This window comes from Nerophis ophidion, linkage group LG04, assembly GCF_033978795.1.
Source record: "Nerophis ophidion isolate RoL-2023_Sa linkage group LG04, RoL_Noph_v1.0, whole genome shotgun sequence".
NCBI classification, from domain to species: Eukaryota; Metazoa; Chordata; class Actinopteri; order Syngnathiformes; family Syngnathidae; genus Nerophis; species Nerophis ophidion.
The window spans coordinates 85573746-85597359 of record NC_084614.1 but is presented as its reverse complement, the minus strand read 5'-3'; the positions used below and the strand labels follow the sequence as shown (position 1 = coordinate 85597359).

The window sequence follows — 23614 nt, the reverse complement described above, 5'->3', positions numbered from 1 at the left end:
ATCCCACGACGAGGCGGGCGGGTGGGGGGGGGATGATTGCTATGCTAACATGCTAGCATGCTAACAGCCACGGTGCGTTTTGCGTGTAGTGTTCGTGCAGCTGGCCTGCGCCTTCCGCTACGGCAGCGACGACCTGGACGTGATGGGCCTGTGCTTCAGGAAGGACATCTGGATCCAGCATGTCCAGATCTACCCGGAAGACCACAAGCCGGCGCTCAGCGCCATGCACGACACCCTGATGAAGAAGGCGGGGGACAACTCCTACCCTTTCACTTTCGAAGTACGTCCGACAAACGCAAACTGACCTAGCTAGTCAGTTAGCCTAACACTGACCAACGCAAGGCAACAATAATGCTAATGCTACGTGCTAACTGATAACAAATTTGTTGTTGCTGTCTTCTCCCGTGTGTGTGTGTGTGTGTGTGTGTGTGTGTGTGTGTGTGTGTGTGTGTGTGTGTGTGTGTATAGATTGCCAACAACCTCCCATGTTCAGTGTCACTGCAGCCCGGACCAGACGACAAGGGCAAGGTACACGACAACAACATGCTAATTAGGGACCAAATGTCCCTTTGGGACAGAGGACCCTATTGTATTACTAAGGTTTTATTATTATTATAACTCCACCTCTTTGAGCTGTAATTTGGTCCCCTTAACTGCTTCAAAACTCACCGAATTTAACACGCACATCAGGACTGGCGAAAATTGCGATTTAATCAAAAAACCCAAACTCAAAATTGCGCTCTAGCGCCCCCTAGGAAAAACAAATACAAAACTGCCTGTAACTTCCTTTAGGAATGTCGTAGAGACATGAAACAAAAACCTCTATGTAGGTCTGACGTAGACCTACATTTCATACATTTACATCCTTCAGCAAAAATCAACAAGAAGTTGGCAAAAACCCCTTCAAAACAAAAGTTTCCTGGAAAATGTCATTTTTGCCTCTTTGAGCTGTAATTTGACCCCCTTAAAATGCTTCAAAACACACATCAAGACTGGTAAAAATTGCGGTCTAATAAAAAAAAAACAACACAAAACTCAAAATTGCGCTCTAGCGCCCACTAGGAATAAAACACTGGCAAACTGCTCTTGGGAAGAAAACACAGACCAAAACGCTTGTAGAAACATGAAACAAAAACCTCTATGTAGGTCTCACTTAGACCTACATTTCATTCTAGCGCCCCCTAAGAAAATCAAAAGGCAAAACTGCCTGTAACTTCCGTTAGGAATGTCGTAGAGACATGAAACAAAAACCTCTATGTAGGTCTGACGTAGACCTACATTTCATACACTTACATCCTTCAGCAAAAATCAACAAGAAGTTGGCAAAAACCCCTTCAAGACAAACGTTTCCTAGAAAATGTCATTTTTGCCTCTTTGAGCTGTAATTTGACCCCCTTAAAATGCTTCAAAACACACATCAGGACTGGTAAAAATTGCGGTCTAATAAAAAAACCAAACCCCAAAACTTAAAATTGCGCTCTAGCGCCCACTAGGAATAAAACACTGACAAACTGCTCTTGGGAAGAAACCACAGACCAAAAAGCTTGTAGAAACATGAAACAAAAACCTCTATGTAGGTCTCACTTAGACCTACATTTCATTCTAGCGCCCCCTAAGAAAATCAAAAGGCAAAACTGCCTGTAACTTTCGTTAGGAATGTTGTAGAGACATGTAACAAAAACCTCTATGTAGGTCTGATGTAGATCTACATTTCATACACTTACATCCTTCAGCAAAAATCATCAAGAAGTTGGCAAAAACCCCTTCAAAACAAAAGTTTCCTAGAAAATGTCATTTTTGCCTCTTTGAGCTGTAATTTGACCCCCTTAAAATGCTTCAAAACTCACCAAACCCGACACACACATCAGGACTGGTAAAAATTGCGGTCTAATAAAAAACCCAACCCCCAAAACTCAAAATTGCGCTCTAGCGCCCCCTAGGAATAAAACACTGACAAACTGCTCTTGGGAAGAAAACACAGACCAAAAAAGCTTGTAACATCCGGTAGGAATGTCGTAGAAACATGAAACAAAAACCTCTATGTAGGTCTCACTTAGACCTACATTTCATTAATTGACATCCATCAGCAAAAATCAACAGGGTGTTGGCAATTACCCGTTTTGTAAAAACCCGTCACCTTTTTTCAAACATTATCTCCTCTGAGCGCGTTTGTTGTGTCTGCGTCAAACTCGCACAGGAAAGAGATTGAACCATGCTAACATAAGCACGCTTGCTAACATGGTTGCTAAGACACCTGTTAACATGGTGACTAATACGGTTTCTATCACGCCTGCTAACATGGTTGCTAATATGGGTGCTAACATGGTCGCTAGCACGTGAGCATACATAGTTGCTAACATGGTTGCTAAAACACATGCTAACAAAAGCAGGCTTGCTAACATGGTCACTAATATCGTTTCGATCACGCCTGCTAACATGGTTGTTAGCACATGCGCTAACATAGTTGCTAATATGGATGATAACATGGTCGTTAACACGCTTGCCAACATGGTTGCTAAAACGCGTACTAACATAGTCACTAGCAAAATCGCTAACATGGTTGCTATCAAGCTTGCTAACATGGTGGCTAGCACATTCTCTATACATAGTTGCTATCACGCTTGCTATCATGGTCACAAGCACACTGGCCAACATGGTTGCTAGGATGCTTACCAACATGGTCACCAGCAGGTGCTAGCACATGAGCAAACACGTTGGCTAAATGGATGACAACGTGGTTGCCTACATGAATACTAACATCGTCACACTGATATAGTGTTTCACTAAAGTTGGATCTGTTTAGCACAAAGCTTCTAAAACTTGTAGCTCATCCTCCTTATATTCAGCCTCAAAAACATAAGGTTCTGGTTATTTGTCCCAAATCAGTCCTTGTCGTCTCTCATGAAGTCTGCCATGATTAGTAGTGTTGTCGTTGTTGAGGGGGAACCCTTCTGATTAAAAGTTGCGCTAAGAGTTTTTCCAACTGCTCTGGTTCTGATTCCACGAGCCTTCAAAGAACTGCTGAGCTGCTGCCGTCTCAAGACGGCCGCTTAAAAGCAGGAAGCACCAGCGTGACCACACAATGCCGAAAAGGTAGGTACTGTGCGGGTAAAGATATGTTCACTGGGTGAAAGAAGGAGGCACCAGTGTGACTCCGGGATACAGAGAAGGTAGGTAATGTGCAGGTAAAGATATGTTGAATGGGTAAAGGCAGGAAACACCAGCAAAAGTCGGTCCCGTCCATCGCTGCTTGCAGCTTTAATTGTGTACATGGCATTACAATAAGTGGCCACTCGAGGGAGCTATGCTGTTTTAACACAGACTCTTTACATAACTGCTCCCTAAAACTTTGGCATTTATGAATGAACGTGTGTGTTGCAGGCCTGCGGAGTGGACTTCGAGGTGAAGGCGTACCTGGCCAACGTGAAGTGTGACCCCAACGAGACCATAGAGAAGAAGTGGGTGGACCCTTCCCCCGACTCGCGTGCGCTCGCTTCCCCTCTGACGGCGTCTCCTCTCGTGTTGCCTTCAGGGACACGGCTCGCCTCATCATCCGTAAAATCCAGTACGCCCCCTCCCAGGTGGGCGCCGGGCCCAAGGCGGACGTCTGCAAGAGCTTCATGATGTCGGACAAGCCGGTCCATCTGGAGGCGTCCCTGGAGAAAGACGTGAGTGAAATAGATGATAACATGGCGGGCAATGAGCGTGCTGGATTGGTTGCTATCATGTTTGCCAACACGGTTGTTAGCGCATGTGATAAGGTAGTTGCTAACATGGTCACAAGCATGTCAATAGTTGGATGTTTGCAGAGGTTTGTCTCGACTGAACAAAGTTTATTTACATGGTTGCTAAAACAGGTGCTAACATAAGCATACTTGCTAACATGGTTGCTAAAACGCTTGCTAACATGGTCACTGTCGGAGTTTGTTTGTGACGAACCCCACCATGCAGAGATGGAGGCAGGCATTGAATAGGACACCATGATTTAATTAAAATAATACAACAAGAACAAACAGAAGGGGACTAACACAAAGCACGCACGAGGCGGATAACAAACTAAGAGAGCTAGCGTGGGAGCGAGAAAACAATAAGGAGACTTAGCATGGAAGCTAGCAAAAACAAAAAGGGGCCTAGCGTGGAAGCTAGGAAAACAGAAGTCGTACTTGTAAAATGAAAGAACAAACTGGAAGCAGGGAACAAAAAACGGTAAGCTACAAATATCAAACGAATATAGCTTACCGCTACGCTGCAAAGACACGACAAGGTACGACTCGACAGGAGCGATAATACATAACGAGCGACAAGAAGTGACATCAACAAATCAATAATCCAGGCCCTGACTGGAAGACAAAGCAGGTACAAATAGGAGCGGGCTGATGTACACCAGGTGTGGCCAGGTGCCAATCAGCTGCAGCTGAGGGGAAACAAAGCACTCAGGGAGACAAACAGGAAGCTGAACCAAAATAAGAGTGCTGACAGGAACTAAGGACAGGAAATACTAAACACACAGAGGAAAAACTAAAACAGAAACAAACTGTCAGTGGCAAGCCTGACAGTCACTCATATGGTTTCTATCACGCCTGCTAACATGGTTGTTAGCACATGCGCTAAACTAGTTGCTAATATGGATGATAACATGGTCACTAGCACGTGTGCATACATGGTTGCTAAAACACATGCTAACATAAGCACGCTTGCTAACATGGTTGCTAAGACACCTGTTAACATGGTTACTAATATGTTTCTATCACGCCTGCTAACCTGGTTGCTAATATGGATGATAACATGGTCACTAATATGTTTCTATCACGCCTGCTAACCTGGTTGCTAATATGGATGATAACATGGTCACTAGCACGTGTGCATACATGGTTGCTAAAACACATGCTAACATAAGCACACTTGCTAACATGGTTGCTAAGACACCTGTTAACATGGTCACTAATATGTTTCTATCACGCCTGCTAACCTGGTTGCTAATATGGATGATAACATGGTCACTAGCACGTGTGCATACATGGTTGATAACATGGTTGCTAAAACACATGCTAAAAAAAGCACCCTTGCTAACATGGTTGCTAAGACACCTGTTAACATGGTCACCGATATGGTTTCTATCACGCCTGCTAACATGGTTGCTAATATGAATGATAACATGGTCACTAGCACGTGAGCGTACATAGTTGCTAACATGGTTGCTAAAACACATGATAACATAAGCACGCTTGCTAACATGGTTGCTAAGACACCTGTTAACATGGTCACTAATATCGTTTCTATCACGCCTACTAACATGGTTGTTAGCACATGCGCTAACATATTTGCTAATACGGATGATAACATGGCCACTAGCACGTGTGCATACATGGTTGCTAACATGGTTGCTAAAACACATGCTAACATAAGCACGCTTGCTATCATGGTTGCTAAAACACATGCTAACATAAGCACGCTGGCTATCATGGTTGCTAAGACAGCTGTAAACATGGTCACTAATATAGTAACATGTTTGTTAGCACAAGCGCTAACATAGTTGCTAATATGGATAACATGGTCGCTAACACACTTGCCAACATGGTTTTTAGCACATGTGCTGACATGGTTTGCTAAAACGCATACTAACATACTAACATAATCGCTAACATGGTTGCTAGCACATTCTCTATACATTTTTGTTATCACGCTTGCTATCATGGTCACAAACACACTGGCTAACATGGTTGCTAGCAACATGGTCACGAGCAGGTGCTAGCACATGCGCAAACACGGTGGCTAAATGGATGACAATGTGGTTGCCTACATGAATACTAACATTGTCACACCGATATAGTGTTTCACTAAAGTTGGATCTGTTTAGCACATAGCTTCTAAAACTTGTAGCTCATCCTCATTATATTCAGCCTCAAAAATATAAGGTTCTGGTTATTCGTCCCAAATTAGTCCCTATTGTCTCTCATGAAGTCTGCCGTGATTAGTAGTGTTGTCGTTGTTGAGGGGGAAAGCTAACGTTGCTAACGTATGCTCAAAATGAGCAAAATACATAAATATCACTTGCTATTTGGAATGTTATTACATTACATATATACTTACAGTAGTATATAAAACCTTGGTGGAGATTTTCAGAGTGATTTGTAGCCAGAATGTTGGCTTCATATTTGGCTGACTCCTGCTAACGTTTATTTACAATTTAGAATGCATTAAGAAAACATGTGCTCTTCCCCTTTAAGCATGGTGTCTGGTACTCATAGAGAATGGGACCAACTCCCTGTTGGCCAATGATAGATTTAAGGGGTTTTTTTTGTGACTATGAAAAAACATGCTATTTCATAGTCTAGCAGATACTACACCAACATGGTCACTAATATACTTGGTTTGGTTGTTAGCTTATGTGCTAACATGGGTGCTAAAATGCTTACTAACATGGTCACTCGCCTGATCGCTAACATGGTTGCTATCAAACTTGCCAACATGGTTGCTAGCATGTTCGCTAACATACGGGTCGCGGAAAAAAAGCGCCCTTCCCCTTTAGGTGCGGTCTCTGGTACTCATGGAGAGTACCAACTCCCTGTATGCCAAAGACTTCTAGACTATAAGCTATCCTACGTGTACATGTCGCTCTTAATAGCTACTCCTTTATTTTCTGCCAATGGACTGGCATGGAAAACATGTTATTTCGTAGTCTAACAGATGCTACACTAACCTGGTCGCTAATATGTTTGCTCGGACATATCACTATCACGCTTGCTAACATGGTGATTAGCACGCTCGCCAATGTGCCCGCTGACTTGGTTGCTAAAACGCATGCTAACATGCTCGCTAGCGCGCTAACACGTCACGTTTGCAGCTCTACTTCCACGGCGAGTCCATCCCCATCAAGATGAAGGTGAACAACGAGAGCAACAAAACGGTGAAGAAGATCAAGGTCACAGGTTGGTAGCGCCCCCTCCCTCAAGGTCACCCGTGCGCCGCGAAGGTCACTCAAGGTCACATTCCGGTCCCCCTCAGTGGAGCAGACCACAGACATCGTCCTCTACTCGGCGGACAAATACACCAAGTGCGTCTTCACCAAAGAGTTCGGGTACGTCCTCCTCCGGTCGCGGCTTCCACTCCGCACGCCCGCGTCCGGCGGTCCTCACCAAGTCTTTGGTTGTCCTCAGCGAGACCGTGGAGCCCAGCGGGACCTTCGAGAACACGCTCAGCATCGTCCCGATGTTGACGGACAACAAGGAGAAGAGGGGACTGGCCCTCGACGGACGCCTGAAGGACGAGGACACCAACCTGGCGTCCACCACTATGTAAGCCCGCCTCCACCCAATCAGGCGATGTTGTTGTTTTTTTGTGTTGCAATGTTAATATTTCATATTTGCTATATAAACTATCAGACTGCGTGGTCGGTAATAGTGGGTTTCAGTAGGCTTTAAATGCATAATAATGGGGTTGCCGACACGAATCCTAACATTGTCACATCGATATAGTGTTTCACTAAAGCTGGAGCTGTTTAGCACACAGCTTCTAAAACTTGGATGTCATCCTCCTTATATTCAGCCTCAAAATGTAATGTTCTGGATCATTATTTGTCCCAAATTAGTCTTTGTTGTCTGTTATGAAGTCTGCCGTGATTAGTAGTGTTGCTGTCTCACCCCGGGGGGGGGATTGTGTGGGGTCAGAATGCCTGAGGGCGTGGAGAAGGAAATGCTGGGGATCCTGGTGTCCTACAAGGTGAAGATCAACCTGATGGTGGCGGGAGGCGGGTGAGTGGACGCCGCATGTTCCAACCGTTAGAACGGCACTCGCTAACCTCTCCCTGCTTGTGCTTCCCGCAGCCTGCTGGGGGGCCTCACTTCCAGGTGAGTGCACTCCATCCCGCCCGTCACGTGACCCACTTCATGGGTCCTGACTTCACTTCCAAAATTCCAGGAGTTCCGAAAATAACAATTCAGATTCAAACTGTAACTACGTCAACATTTTTCAACCGTTTTGAAAAAATTCCAAAACCAACCCATTCATATCATTGAGGAATGTTGTAATATTATATACATTTAAAAAAATTCCCAGTCTTCCCGAAATCCCCAAATTTCTAGGAAATTCCCATTCAAATTAATAGACGTATTCATAGTTCCACAAAGCCCAAAATTTTGCGCAATTTTTTTACCTGATTTTCGCCTTTCAACCATCCAAACACACTACGTCCCAAAATTCCCAATTTTCCCGGAATTTTCAGGAATTTTCTCCCAATAGAAAATAAATGGGAAATATACAATCTACTGCCAATCCTACATTTCTCATTGGATTTGAACCGAATATTGCAAGAATTGTTTTCCAAAGCCCCATTTTCACCTCTTCTTTGACAGTTTTCACAGTCTACATGAGACTTTCCCCAAATTCCCAATTTTCTCGGAATTTTCAGGAATTTTCTCCCCATTGACAATGTATAGGAAATATAGAATTCTCTACTTATTCAACATTCCTACATTTTTAGCATGTTTTCCCTTTCCTCCCCAAATTCCCAATTTTCCCAGAATTTTCAGGAATTTTCTCCCAATAGACAATGAATGGAAAATATACAATCTACTGCCAATCCCACTTTTCTCATTGGATCTGAACCGAAAATTCAAAGAATTGTTTTCCAAAGCCCCATTTTCACCTCTTCTTTGACAGTTTTCACAGTCTAAATGAGACTTTCCCCAAATTCCCAATTTTCTCGGAATTTTCAGAAATGTTCTCCCAATAGACAATGAATGGAAAATATACAATCTACTGCCAATCCCACTTTTCTCATTGGATTTGAACCGAAAATTGCAAGAATTGTTTTCCAAAGCCCCATTTTCACCTCTTCTTTGACAGTTTTCACAGTCTTCATGAGACTTTCCCCAAATTCCCAATTTTCTCGGAATTTTCAGGAATTTTCTCCCCATTGACAATGTATAGGAAATATAGAATTCTCTACCTATTCAACATTCCTACATTTTTAGCATGTTTTCCCTTTCCCCAAATTCCCAATTTTCCCGGAATTTTCAGGAATTTTCTCTCAATAGACAATGAATGGAAAATATACAATCTACTGCCAAGGCCACTTTTCTCATTGGATTTGAACCGAAAATTCGAAGAATTGTGTTCCAAAGCCCCATTTTCAACTCTTCTTTGACAGTTTTCACAGTCTTCATGAGACTTTCCCCAAATTCCCAATTTTCTCGGAATTTTCAGGAATTTTCTCCCAATAGACAATGAATGGAAAATATACAATCTACTGCCAATCCCACTTTTCTCATTGGATTTGAACCGAAAATTCAAAGAATTGTTTTCCAAAGCCCCATTTTCACATCTTCTTTGACAGTTTTCACAGTCTTCTTGAGACTTTCCCCAAATTCCCAATTTTCTCGGAATTTTCAGGAATTTTCTCCCCATTGACAATGTATAGGAAATATAGAATTCTCTACCTATTCAACATTCCTACATGTTTAGCATGTTTTCCCTTTCCCCAAATTCCCAATTTTCCCGGAATTTTCAGGAATTTTCTCCCAATAGACAATGAATGGGAAATATACAATCTACTGCCAATCCCACTTTTCTCATTGGATCTGAACCGAAAATTCAAAGAATTGTTTTCCAAAGCCCCATATTCACCTCTTCTTTGACAGTTTTCACAGTCTTCATGAGACTTTCCCCAAATTCCCAATTTTCTCGGAATTTTCAGAAATGTTCTCCCAATAGACAATGAATGGAAAATATACAATCTACTGCCAATCCCACTTTTCTCATTGGATTTGAACCGAAAATTCAAAGAATTGTTTTCCAAAGCCCCATATTCACCTCTTCTTTGACAGTTTTCACAGTCTTCATGAGACTTTCCCCAAATTCCCAATTTTCTCGGAATTTTCAGGAATTTTCTCCCCATTGACAATGTATAGGAAATATAGAATTCTCTACCTATTCAACATTCCTACATTTTTAGCATGTTTTCCCTTTCCCCAAATTCCCAATTTTCCCGGAATTTTCAGGAATTTTCTCCCAATAGACAATGAATGGAAAATATACAATCTACTGCCAATCCCACTTTTCCCATTGGATCTGAACCGAAAATTCAAAGAATTGTTTTCCAAAGCCCCATTTTCACCTCTTCTTTGACAGTTTTCACAGTCTAAATGAGACTTTCCCCAAATTCCCAATTTTCTCGGAATTTTCAGAAATGTTCTCCCGATAGACAATGAATGGAAAATATACAATCTACTGCCAATCCCACTTTTCTCATTGGATTTGAACCGAAAATTCAAAGAATTGTTTTCCAAAGCCCCATATTCACCTCTTCTTTGACAGTTTTCACAGTCTTCATGAGATTTTCCCCAAATTCCCAATTTTCTCGGAATTTTCAGGAATTTTCTCCCCATTGACAATGTATAGGAAATATAGAATTCTCTACCTATTCAACATTCCTACATTTTTAGCATGTTTTCCCATTCCCCAAATTCCCAATTTTCCCGGAATTTTCAGGAATTTTCTCCCAATAGACAATGAATGGGAAATATACAATCTACTGCCAATCCCACTTTTCTCATTGGATCTGAACCGAAAATTCAAAGAATTGTTTTCCAAAGCCCCATTTTCACCTCTTCTTTGACAGTTTTCACAGTCTTCATGAGACTTTCCCCAAATTCCCAATTTTCTCGGAATTTTCAGGAATTTTCTCCCAATAGAAAATAAATGGAAAATATACAATCTACTGCCAATCCCACTTTTCTCATTGGATTTGAACCGAAAATTCAAAGAATTGTTTTCCAAAGCCCCATTTTCTCCTCTTCTTTGACAGTTTTCACAATCTACCTGAGACTTTCCCCAAATTCCCAATTTTCCTGGAATTTTCTCCCAATAGACAATGAATGGGAAATATACAATTTACTGCCAATCCCACATTTCTCATTCGATTTGAACCGAACATTCAAAGAGTTGTTTTCCAAAGCCCCATTTTCACCTCTTCTTTGACAGTTTTCACCGTCTACATGAGACTTTCCCCAAATTCCCAATTTTCCCGGAATTTTTAAGGAATTTTCTCCCAATAGACAATAAATGGAAAATATACAATCTACTGCCAATCCCACTTTTCTCATTGGATCTGAACCGAAAATTCAAAGAATTGTTTTCCAAAGCCCCATTTTCACCTCTTCTTTGACAGTTTTCACAGTCTTCATGAGACTTTCCCCAAATTCCCAATTTTCTCGGAAGTTTCAGGAATTTTCTCCCCATTGACAATGTATAGGAAATATAGAATTCTCTACCTATTCAACATTCCTACATTTTTAGCATGTTTTCCCTTTCCCCAAATTCCCAATTTTCCCGGAATTTTCAGGAATTTTCTCCCAATAGACAATAGATGGGAAATATACAATCTACTGCCAATCCCACTTTTCTCATTGGATCTGAACCGAAAATTCAAAGAATTGTTTTCCAAAGCCCCATTTTCACCTCTTCTTTGACAGTTTTCACAGTCTACATGAGACTTTTCCCCAAATTTATAGGAAAATTCCCATTAAAATGAATGGACATAGTCATAGTTCTACAATGCCCATTTTTTTTTACCCGATTCCCACCTTTCAACCACACTACTCCGCCCTTATATCGAACGCCAAACTTGTTTGCCCGTCACTTCCTGGGTCCTGAGTTCACTTCCTGTCACATGACCGCACTGCCTTGTCTTTACCGCTTGTTTGTTTTGCTCCGCAGTGACGTCAGCGTGGAGGTGCCACTGATGCTCATGCACCCCAAACCTGAAGGTGACGTGACACAGCAACACACACACACACACACACTCATCCTGCTCTTCCTCTCTCCTCCTCTTCTTCCTCTTCACGAGCAGAGTAAAGGCTTCGCGTCCATGTAAGTACTTATTTGATGTCATTATCACACACTGTATTTATATACGAGTATTAATGCATGTCTCCATCTGTGCGTCTGTAATAGGGTTGTACGATATACCAGTTCTAGTATGGTATCGCGGTGCTAATGTGTCAAAAACAGTACAATACTCTGAAAAGTACCGGCATGTTCAGCAGCGCACAATCACAGAGTATTTACGAGCAGACAGTGTGTAGAAATAAAAGGGAGAGCGGACGCATTTTGGCTTAAAAACTAAAGATAAAGGTGAAGTTAGAACACTGAAAATGCCCTCAGGAAGAGATGCTTTTAGACATGGCTATTTTTTTTTTTTTTTACACCACCACATTTTTTTACACACAGATCGAAATACAAACAGACATTTTTTTTTTTACACAGATTGAAACACGGACAGACACTTTTTTTTACAGACACACAGATCGAAAAACTGACGGACGCATTTTTTTTACACACATACACTCATGCACATTTTTTTTTTTTTACACACACACACACAGATTGGCCCTGTGATGAGGTGGCGACTTGTCCTAGGTGTACCCCGCCCACCGCCCCAATGCAGCTGAGATAGGCTCCAGCGAACCCCCCGCATCCCTAAAAGGGACAAGCGGTAGAAAGTGGATGGATAGATTGAAATACGGACAGCCAGATTTTTCTTACACATACACACACACACAGATAAAACAAAACAACAGACACAGTTTTACACACCCTTTTTTTTTTTTTTTTTTACACAGACATAGATCGAAATACGCACAGACCTTTTTTTTGTACACACACAAATTGAAATACAGACATCAATCCATCCATGGATGGATGAAATACAGACTGACACATATTTTTTGAACACACACACAGATTGAAAAACGGACAGACACATTGTTTTACACACACACTCACACACATTTTTTTTTACATACACACAGATCGAAATACAAACAGACACTTTTTTTTACAAACACACGCACACACTTTTTTACACTCACAGATCGGAGTACGGACAGATCGACTTTTTTTTTACACACACACAAATCGGAATACGGAAAGACAGATTTTATTTTTACACACACAGATCGAAATACGGACGGAAACTTTTTTTACACACACACACACACACACTCGCACACATTTTTTTTACACACAAACAGATGGAAATACGGACAGACACTTTTTTTTTACACACACAGATTGAAATACAGACAGATTTTTTTTACACACATATACACAGACACACACTTTTTTAACACACACACACACACACACTTTTTTACACACACACAGATCGAAATACAGACAGGCCGACTTTTTTTACACACATATTTTATTTTTACACACACAGATCAATATACAGACAGAATTTTTTTACACACACACACACACACACACACACACACACACACACACACACACACACACACACACATTTTTTTTCCACACAAACAGATGGAAATACGGACAGACGCTTTTTTTTTACACACATCGAAATACGGACAGATGCATTTTTTACACACACACACACACACACCCTTTTTTTACACACACAGACACACTCACTTTTTTTTACACACAAACAGATGGAAATACAGACAGACACTTTTTTTTACACACACATCGAAATACAGACAGATGCATTTTTTTTACACACATACACACAGACACACACACTTTTTTAACACACACACACTTTTTTACACACACACACACAGATCTAAATACAGACAGGCCGACTTTTTTTTACACACAGATTTTATTTTTACACACACGGATCAAAATACAGACAGAAACTTTTTTTTTTACACACACACACACACACACACACACACACACACACACACACACACACACTCACACTTTTTTTTTTACACACAAACAGATGGACATACGGACAGACACTCTTTTTCTTACACACACAGATCGAAATACAGACAGATGCATTTTTTTACACACATACACGCAGACACACACACTTTTTTAACACACTCACTCACACACACACACACACACACACACACACACTTTTTTACACACACACATATCTAAATACAGACAGGCCGACTTTTTTTACACACTCACAAATCGGAATACGGAAGGACAGATTTTATTTTTACACACACAGATCGAAATGCAGACAGAAACTTTTTTTACACACACACACACATTTTTTTTTTACACACAAACAGATGGAAATTACGGACAGACACTTTTTTTTTACACACACAGATCGAAATACAGACAGATGCATTTTTTATACACACACACAGACACACACTTTTATTACACACACACTTTTTTTTACACACACACAGATCTAAATACAGACAGACACTTTTTTTTACACAATCTGATCGAAATATGGACAGATGCATTTTTTTTTACACACACACACACACTTTTTTTTAACACACACACACACACACACACACTTTTGTACACACCCACGGATCTAAATACAGACAGGCCGACTTTTTTTTACACACTCACAAATCGGAATACGGAAGGACAGATTTTATTTTTACACACACAGATTGAAATACAGACAGAAACTTTTTTTTTTACACACACACTTTTTTACACATATATCAAAATATGGACGGATGCATTTTTTACACACACGCACAGACACACACCCGTTTTTTACACACACAGACACACACTTTTTTTCACACACACACACACAGATCTAAATACAGACAGAAACTTTTTTTTTTACACACACACATTCACACACATTTTTTTTATACACACACAGATCGAAATACAGACAGACACTTTGTTTTTACACAATCTGATCAAAATACGACAGATGCATTTTTTTACACACGCACATACACACACACCAACACAAAAACACACATACAGACACACACCCTTTTTTACACACACAGACACACACACTTTTTTTCACACACACACACAGATCTAAATACAGACAGAAACTTTTTTTTTTTACACACACACATTCACACACATTTTTTTTACACACACACAGATCGAAATACAGACAGACACTTTGTTTTTACATAATCTGATCAAAATACGACAGATGCATTTTTTTACACACACACATACACACACACACACCAACACAAAAACACACATACAGACACACACCCTTTTTTTACACACACACAGACACACACCCTTTTTTTACACACACAGACACACACACTTTTTTTCACACACACACACAGATCTAAATACAGACAGAAACTTTTTTTTTTACACACACACATTCACACACATTTTTTTTACACACACACACACAGATCGAAATACAGACAGACACTTTGTTTTTACACAATCTGATCAAAATACGACAGATGCATTTTTTTACACACACACACACACACACACAGACACACACCCTTTTTTTACACACACACAGACACACACCCTTTTTTTACACACACAGACACACACACTTTTTTTCACACACACACACAGATCTAAATACAGACAGAAACTTTTTTTTTTACACACACACATTCACACACATTTTTTTTACACACACACACAGATCGAAATACAGACAGACACTTTGTTTTTACACAATCTGATCAAAATACGACAGATGCATTTTTTTACACACACACATACACACACACACACCCTTTTTTTACACACACACAGACACACACCCTTTTTTTACACACACAGACACACACACTTTTTTTACACACACACACAGATCGAAATACAGACAGACACTTTGTTTTTACACAATCTGATCAAAATACGACAGATGCATTTTTTTACACACACACACACAGACACACACCCTTTTTTTACACACACACAGACACACACCCTTTTTTTACACACACAGACACACACACTTTTTTTCACACACACACACACAGATCTAAATACAGACAGAAACTTTTTTTTTACACACACATTCACACACATTTTTTTTATACACACACAGATCGAAATACAGACAGACACTTTGTTTTTACACAATCTGATCAAAATACGACAGATGAATTTTTTTACACACGCACATACACACACACACACACCAACACAAAAACACACACACACACATACAGACACACACCCTTTTTTTACACACACACAGACACACACCCTTTTTTTACACACACAGACACACACACTTTTTTTCACACGCACACACAGATCTAAATACAGACAGAAACTTTGTTTTTACACAATCTGATCAAAATACGACAGATGCATTTTTTTACACACGCACACACACACACACATACAGACACACACACAGACACACACACTTTTTTTCTCACACACACAGATCTAAATACAGACATAAACTTTTTTTTTTACACACACACACATTCACACACATTTTTTTTACACACACACAGATCGAAATACAGACAGACACTTTGTTTTTACACAATCTGATCAAAATACGACAGATGCATTTTTTTTACACACACACACACACACCAACACAAAAACACACATGCAGACCCACACCCTTTTTTTACACACACACAAAGACACACACACTTTTTTTCTCACACACACAGATCTAAATACAGAACATTCACACACATTTTTTTACACACACACAGATCGAAATACGGACAGACACTTTTTTTTTTTTTTTACACAATCTGATCGAAATACGGACAGATGCATTTTTTTACACACACACACATACATACACACACACACACACACACACACATCTAAATGCAGACTAACAGATTTTTTTAACACACACACACACACAAATTAAAACACGCACATACACTCCAATCTAATTACACACACACACACACAGATTGAGATACAGACACACAAATTAACACACAGGCACGAGAATCAGATTACAGACGCACAAATTGAGATACACTTTTGCTATAATAATACTTACATTAAAATTTGTTTGAAATCTTTACTGTCAGTCACCTCAGTGTGTGTGTGTATGTATGTGTGTGTGTGTGTGTGTGTGTGTGTGTGTGTGTGTGTGTGTAAAGAGAGGACATCAGCCTGAAGGTGGACAGCACAGAGACAAAGGAAGTACAGGCGGCCACAGAGAGGAAGTAAGACAGCGGGGAAGGAGGAAGTGATCTTCTGAGCAAACCCCCCCAACAAACACACACACACACACACGCACACACACACACAGCAGCAGCCATGTCGTTTCTCTTTGTGTAGTGTAGTCGACGTCAATTAGCCGTAGAGGAAACTGTGTCCCTTTTACTTTGACATGTCGTGTCTTCTGTGCCTGGCGTCATGAAAGAATTAAAAGAGGTGAAAATGTCCTCGTCCCTTCTGCTTCCTGTCGTCATTTCATGCCCAACGTTTTCCCAAATAATCCAATATTACACACGTCATAATCTGATAAATGTGTTTTTTAATTATTATTATTTGCAAGGGCCACTAAATAAGAATAAAGGTCAACTCAAATGATTGAAAATTGACACGAGAACGTCTCCTGATTCCAATGGAAATCCGTGATTTTAAACTGAAGGTGCAAACAGGAAGTGCAATTGCCACTTCATGAGATGCCAACGCAATTGGGACTTGATCGTTTTGCTATATTGCGGGATCATGCGTTGCAGTATTTTCATGATCATATTTCATGACTATAAACTCATTGTACGTTTTATATTTCAATGAAAATAAATATTCTACACCAAAAAAAAATATCTGTTTATTATTATTTTGCCCCAACAGTTTGGCTCGACTGGGAATGGTGAGCTCCCCCAAGACACACTCACTCACTTGCGTCTCTCTTTCTCTTTCTCTGTTACCTTCTTGAGACCTCCGGAAAATGCCTCCCTCTTTAGGACCACCCTTTCTAGATATATCAAGTTTTGTATTTACAATATTCATAATATATACATACTATGCAAATATTTAAAAGCTTGTTGTGAAAATTTTTTGGGGAATTTCACAAGAAAATGGTCACAATTTCACAATAAAAATTTTTGGGCAGTATTAGAATCAGTCGTAATTTTATTCGACTCAAGTCAAAATTTTACAAGACAAACACATTTGTGCAATATTTCGAGCAAAGTTGGAAGTTTTATTCAATAACAGTCGCAATTTTACAAGAAAAAATTGCGATTTTGGCAATTTTATGAAGAGTCGCAATTTTACTCAAAAAAAAAATCACAATTTTTTTCTATAAGAATATGAAAAAATGGAGCAATATAATAATAATCTGAATTTTACTTGTCAAAATGATGACAAAATTTAATAATTTTACTCAAAAATGTCACTCACGATTCACTCACTCACTTGCGTCTCTCTTTCTCTTTCTCTGTTACCTTCTTGAGACCTCCGGAAAATGCCTCCCTCTTTAGGACCACCCTTTCTAGATATATCAAGTTTTGTATTTACAATATTCATAATATATACATACTATGCAAATATTTAAAAGCTTGTTGTGAAAATTTTTGGGGGAATTTCACAAGAAAAAGGTCCCAATTTCAAAATAAAATTTTTGGGGCAGTATTATAATGAGTCGTAATTTTATTCGACTCAAGTCAAAATTTTACAAGACAAACACATTTGTGCAATATTTCGAGCAAAGTTGGAAGTTTTATTCAATAACAGTCGCAATTTTACAAGAAAAAATTGCGATTTTGGCAATTTTATGAAGAGTCGCAATTTTACTCAAAAAATAAAATCACAATTTTTTTTATAAGAATATGAAAAAAATGGAGCAATATAGTAATAATCTGAATTTTACTCGTCAAAATGATGACAAAAGTCACAATTTTATTCAAAAATGTCACTCACGATTCACTCACTCACTTGCGTCTCTCTTTCTCTTTCTCTGTTACCTTCTTGAGACCTCCGGAAAATGCCTCCCTCTTTAGGACCACCCTTTCTAAATATATAAAGTTTTGTATTTACAATATTCATAATATATACATACGATGCAAATATTTAAAAGCTTGTCGTGAAAATTTTGGGGGGAATTTCACAAGAAAAAGGTCCCAATTTCACAATAAAATTTTTTGGCCAGTATTATAATGAGTCGTAATTTTATTCGACACAAGTCAAAATTTTACAAGAAAAACACTACATTTGTGCAATATTTTCAGCAAAGTGGGAAGTTGTATTCAATAACAGTCGCAATTTTACAAGAAAAAATTGCGATTTTGGCAATTTTATGAAGAGTCGCAATTTTACTCAAAAAATAAAATCACAAATTTTTTTATAAGAATATGAAAAAAATGGGGCAAAATAGTAATAATCTGAATTTTACTTGTCAAAATGATTACAAAAGTCATAATTTTACTCAAAAATGTCACTCACGATTCACTCACTCACTTGCGTCTCTCTTTCTCTTTCCCTGTTACCTTCTTGAGACCTCCGGGAAATGCCTACCTCTTTAGGACCACCCTTTCTAGATATATAAAGTTTTGTATTTACAATATTCATAATATATACATACGATGCAAATATTTCAAAGCTTGTCGTGAAAAATGTGTTGGAATTTTACAAGAAAAAGGTCACAATTTCACAATAAAAATTTTTGGGCAGTATTATAATGAGTCGGAATTTTATTCAACTCAAGTCAAAATTTTACAAGAAAAACACATTTGTGCAATATTTCGAGCAAAGTTGGAAGTTTTATTCAAAAACAGTCGCAATTTTACAAGAAAAAATTGCGATTTTGGCAATTTTATGAAGAGTCGCAATTTTACTCAAAAAATAAAATCACAATTTTTTTTATAAGAATATGAAAAAAATGGGGCAATATAGTAATAATCTGAATTTTACTTGTCAAAATGATGACAAAAGTCATAATTTTACTCAAAAACGTCACTCACGATTCACTCACTCACTTGCGTCTCTCTTTCTCTTTCTCTGTTACCTTCTTGAGACCTCTGGAAAATGCCTCCCTCTTTAGGACCACCCTTTCTAGATATATAAAGTTTTGTATTTACAATATTCATAATATATACATACTATGCAAATATTTAAAAGCTTGTCGGGAAAAATGTGTTGGAATTTCACAAGAAAAAGGTCACAATTTCACAATAAAAATTTTTGGGCAGTATTATAATGAGTCGTAATTTTATTCGACACAAGTCAAAATTTTACAAGAAAAACACCACATTTGTGCAATATTTTCAGCAAAGTGGGAAGTTGTATTCAATAACAGTCGCAATTTTACAAGTAAAAATTACGATTTTGGCAATTTTATGAAGAGTCGCAATTTTACTCCAAAAAAAAAAAAAATCACAATTTTTTTTTATAAGAATATGAAAAAAATGGAGCAATATAGTGATAATCTGAATTTTACTTGTCAAAATGATGACAAAAGTCATAATTTTACTCAAAAATGTCACTCACGATTCACTCACTCACTTGCGTCTCTCTTTCTCTTTCTCTGTTACCTTCTTGAGACCTCCGGAAAATGCCTCCCTCTTTAGGACCACCCTTTCTAGATATATCAAGTTTTGTATTTACAATATTCATAATATATACATACTTTTCAAATATTTAAAAGCTTGTCGTGAAAATTTTTTGGGGGAATTTCACAAGAAAAAGGTCCCAATTTCACAATAAAATTTTATGGCCAGTATTATAATGAGTCGTAATTTTATTCGACTCAAGTCAAAATTTTACAAGAAAAACACGTGTGCAATATTTCGAGCAAAGTTGGAAGTTTTATTCAATAACAGTCGCAATTTTACAAGTAAAAATTACGATTTTGGCAATTTTATGAAGAGTCGCAATTTTACTCAAAAAAAAAATCACACATTTTTTTATAAGAATATGAAAAAAATGGGGCAATATAGTAATAATCTGAATTTTACTTGTCAAAATGATGACAAAAGTCATAATTTTACTCAAAAATGTCACTCACGATTCACTCACTCACTTGCGTCTCTCTTTCTCTTTCTCTGTTACCTTCTTGAGACCTCCGGAAAATGCCTCCCTCTTTAGGACCACCCTTTCTAGATATATAAAATTTTGTATTTACAATATTCATAATATATACATACTATGCAAATATTTAAAAGCTTGTCGTGAAATTTTTTGGGGGAATTTCACAAGAAAAAGGTCCCAATTTCACAATAAAATTTTTTGGGCAGTATTATAATGAGTCGTAATTTTATTCGACACAAGTCAAAATTTTACAAGAAAAAACATTTGTGCAATATTTTGAGCAAAGTTGGAAGTTTTATTCAATAACAGTCGCAATTTTACAAGTAAAAATGACGATTTTGGCAATTTTATGAAGAGTCGCAATTTTACTCAAAAAAAAAAAATCACAATTTTTTTCTATAAGAATATGAAAATAAGGAGCAATATAATAATAATCTGAATTTTACTTGTCAAAATGATGACAAAAGTCATAATTTTACTCAAAAATGTCACTCACGATTCACTCACTCACTTGCGTCTCTCTTTCTCTTTCTCTGTTACCTTCTTGAGACCTCCGGAAAATGCCTCCCTCTTTAGGACCACCCTTTCTAGATATATCAAGTTTTGTATTTACAATATTCATAATATATACATACTTTTCAAATATTTAAAAGCTTGTCGGGAAAAATTTGTTGGCATTTCACAAGAAAAAGGTCACAATTTCACAATAAAATTTTTTGGGCAGTATTATAATGAGTCGTAATTTTATTCGACTCAAGTCAAAATTTTACAAGAAAAACACATTTGTGCAATATTTCGAGCAAAGGTGGAAGTTTTATTCAATAACAGTCGCAATTTTCCAAGAAAAAATTACGATTTTGGCAATTTTATGAAGAGTCGCAATTTTACTCCCAAAAAAAAAATCACAATTTTTTTTATAAGAATATGAAAAAAATGGGGCAAAATAGTAATAATCTGAATTTTACTCGTCAAAATGATGACAAAAGTCATAATTTTACTCAAAAATGTCACTCACGATTCACTCACTCACTTGCGTCTCTCTTTCTCTTTCTCTGTTACCTTCTTGAGACCTCCGGAAAATGCCTCCCTCTTTAGGACCACCCTTTCTAGATATATAAAGTTTTGTATTTACAATATTCATAATATATACATACTATGCAAATATTTAAAAGCTTGTCGTGAAAATTTTTGGGGGGAATTTCACAAGAAAAAGGTCCCAATTTCACAATAAAATTTTATGGCCAGTATTATAATGAGTCGTAATTTTATTCGACTCAAGTCAAAATTTTACAAGAAAAACACATTTGTGCAATATTTCGAGCAAAGGTGGAAGTTTTATTCAATAACAGTCGCAATTTTACAAGAAAAAATTACGATTTTGGCAATTTTATGAAGAGTCGCAATTTTACTCAAAAAAAAAATCCCTCAATCATGACACACACACACTCACTCACTCACTCACTCGTGACACTCACTCATTCACTCACTTGCAAAACAGACTCACTCACTCACTCGCGACACACACTCGTGAATCACTCAATCATGACACACACACACACACTCACTCACTCACTCGTGACACTCACTCACTCACTCACTCACTCACTTGCAAAACAGACTCACTCACTCACTCACTAGCGACACACACTCGCGAATCACTCAATCATGACACACACGCACTAACTCACTCACTCGTGACACTCACTCACTCACTTGCAAAACAGACTCACTCACTCACTCGCGACACACTCGCGAATCACTCAATCATGACACACACACACTAACTCACTCACTCGTGACACTCACTCACTCACTCGTGACACATTCACTCACTCACTCGCGACACACACTCACTCACTCACAAAACACACTCACTCGCGACACACACTTGTGACTCAGTCACTCAATCATGACACACACACACTCACTCACTCACTTTGTGTGAATGTGTGTGTGAATGTGGAAGTAGTGTCAAAGCGCTTTGAGTACCTTGAAGGTAGAAAAGCGCTATACAAGTACAACCCATTTACCATTTACTTGTGACTCTCACTCACTCACTCACTTGCAAAACACACTCAATCACTCACTCGTGACACTCACTCACTTGCAAAACAGACTCACTCACTCACTCGCGACACACACTCGTGAATCACTCAATCATGACACACACACACTCACTCACTCACTTGCAAAACAGACTCACTCACTCACTCGCGACACACACTCGCGAATCACTCAATCATAACACACACACAGTCACTCACTCACTCACTCGTGACACTCACTCACTCACTCACTCACTCGCAAAACAGACTCACTCACTCACTCGCGACACACACTCGCGAATCACTCAATCATGACACACACACACTCACTCACTCACTCGTGACACTCACTCACTCACTCACTCGTGACACATTCACTCACTCAATCGCGACACACACACTCACTAACTCACTCGCAAAACACACTCACTTGTGAAACACACTCACTTGCGAAACACACTCACTCACCAAAACACACTCACTCACCCGCAATTTTTGAATAAAACACAGCAAAAACTGCTCCTAGGAAGAAAACACAGACAAAACAGTTTGTAACTTCCGGTAGGAATGCCGTAAAGACATGAAACAAAAACCTCCATGTAGGTCTCACTTAGACCTACATTTTAATAATTGACAGCAAAAATCAACAGGAAATTAAAAGTTACCCCTTCAAAATAAAAGTTTTGTAAAAACCTGTCACCTTTTTTCAAACATTATCTCCTCTGAGCGCATTTGTCGTGTCGGCTTCAAACTCGCACAGGAGAGAGATTTTGCTCCGGTTTTGATTTTAAATGCCTCCAAACTACCCCGGCGCAAAGTTTCCTAAAATATGTCAT

At 38.7% G+C, this 23614-nt stretch overlaps 1 protein-coding gene across 1 annotated transcript in view; it reads left to right on the top strand.

Moving 5' to 3' along the window:
* The window catches only part of LOC133552106 (arrestin-C-like), a 36405-nt gene extending 19258 nt beyond the window's left edge, over window positions 1-17147 (top strand). The window contains exons 5-16 of the mRNA XM_061899444.1: window positions 90-280; window positions 469-528; window positions 3382-3458; window positions 3533-3668; window positions 6845-6929; window positions 7006-7078; window positions 7158-7295; window positions 7668-7751; window positions 7824-7847; window positions 11716-11765; window positions 11849-11868; window positions 16854-17147. Coding sequence (XP_061755428.1) covers window positions 90-280; window positions 469-528; window positions 3382-3458; window positions 3533-3668; window positions 6845-6929; window positions 7006-7078; window positions 7158-7295; window positions 7668-7751; window positions 7824-7847; window positions 11716-11765; window positions 11849-11853 — 923 coding nt within the window. The 3' untranslated portion in view covers window positions 11854-11868; window positions 16854-17147. The remainder of the gene's footprint in view (window positions 1-89; window positions 281-468; window positions 529-3381; window positions 3459-3532; window positions 3669-6844; window positions 6930-7005; window positions 7079-7157; window positions 7296-7667; window positions 7752-7823; window positions 7848-11715; window positions 11766-11848; window positions 11869-16853) is intronic.
* The last annotated feature ends 6467 nt before the right edge of the window (window positions 17148-23614 follow it).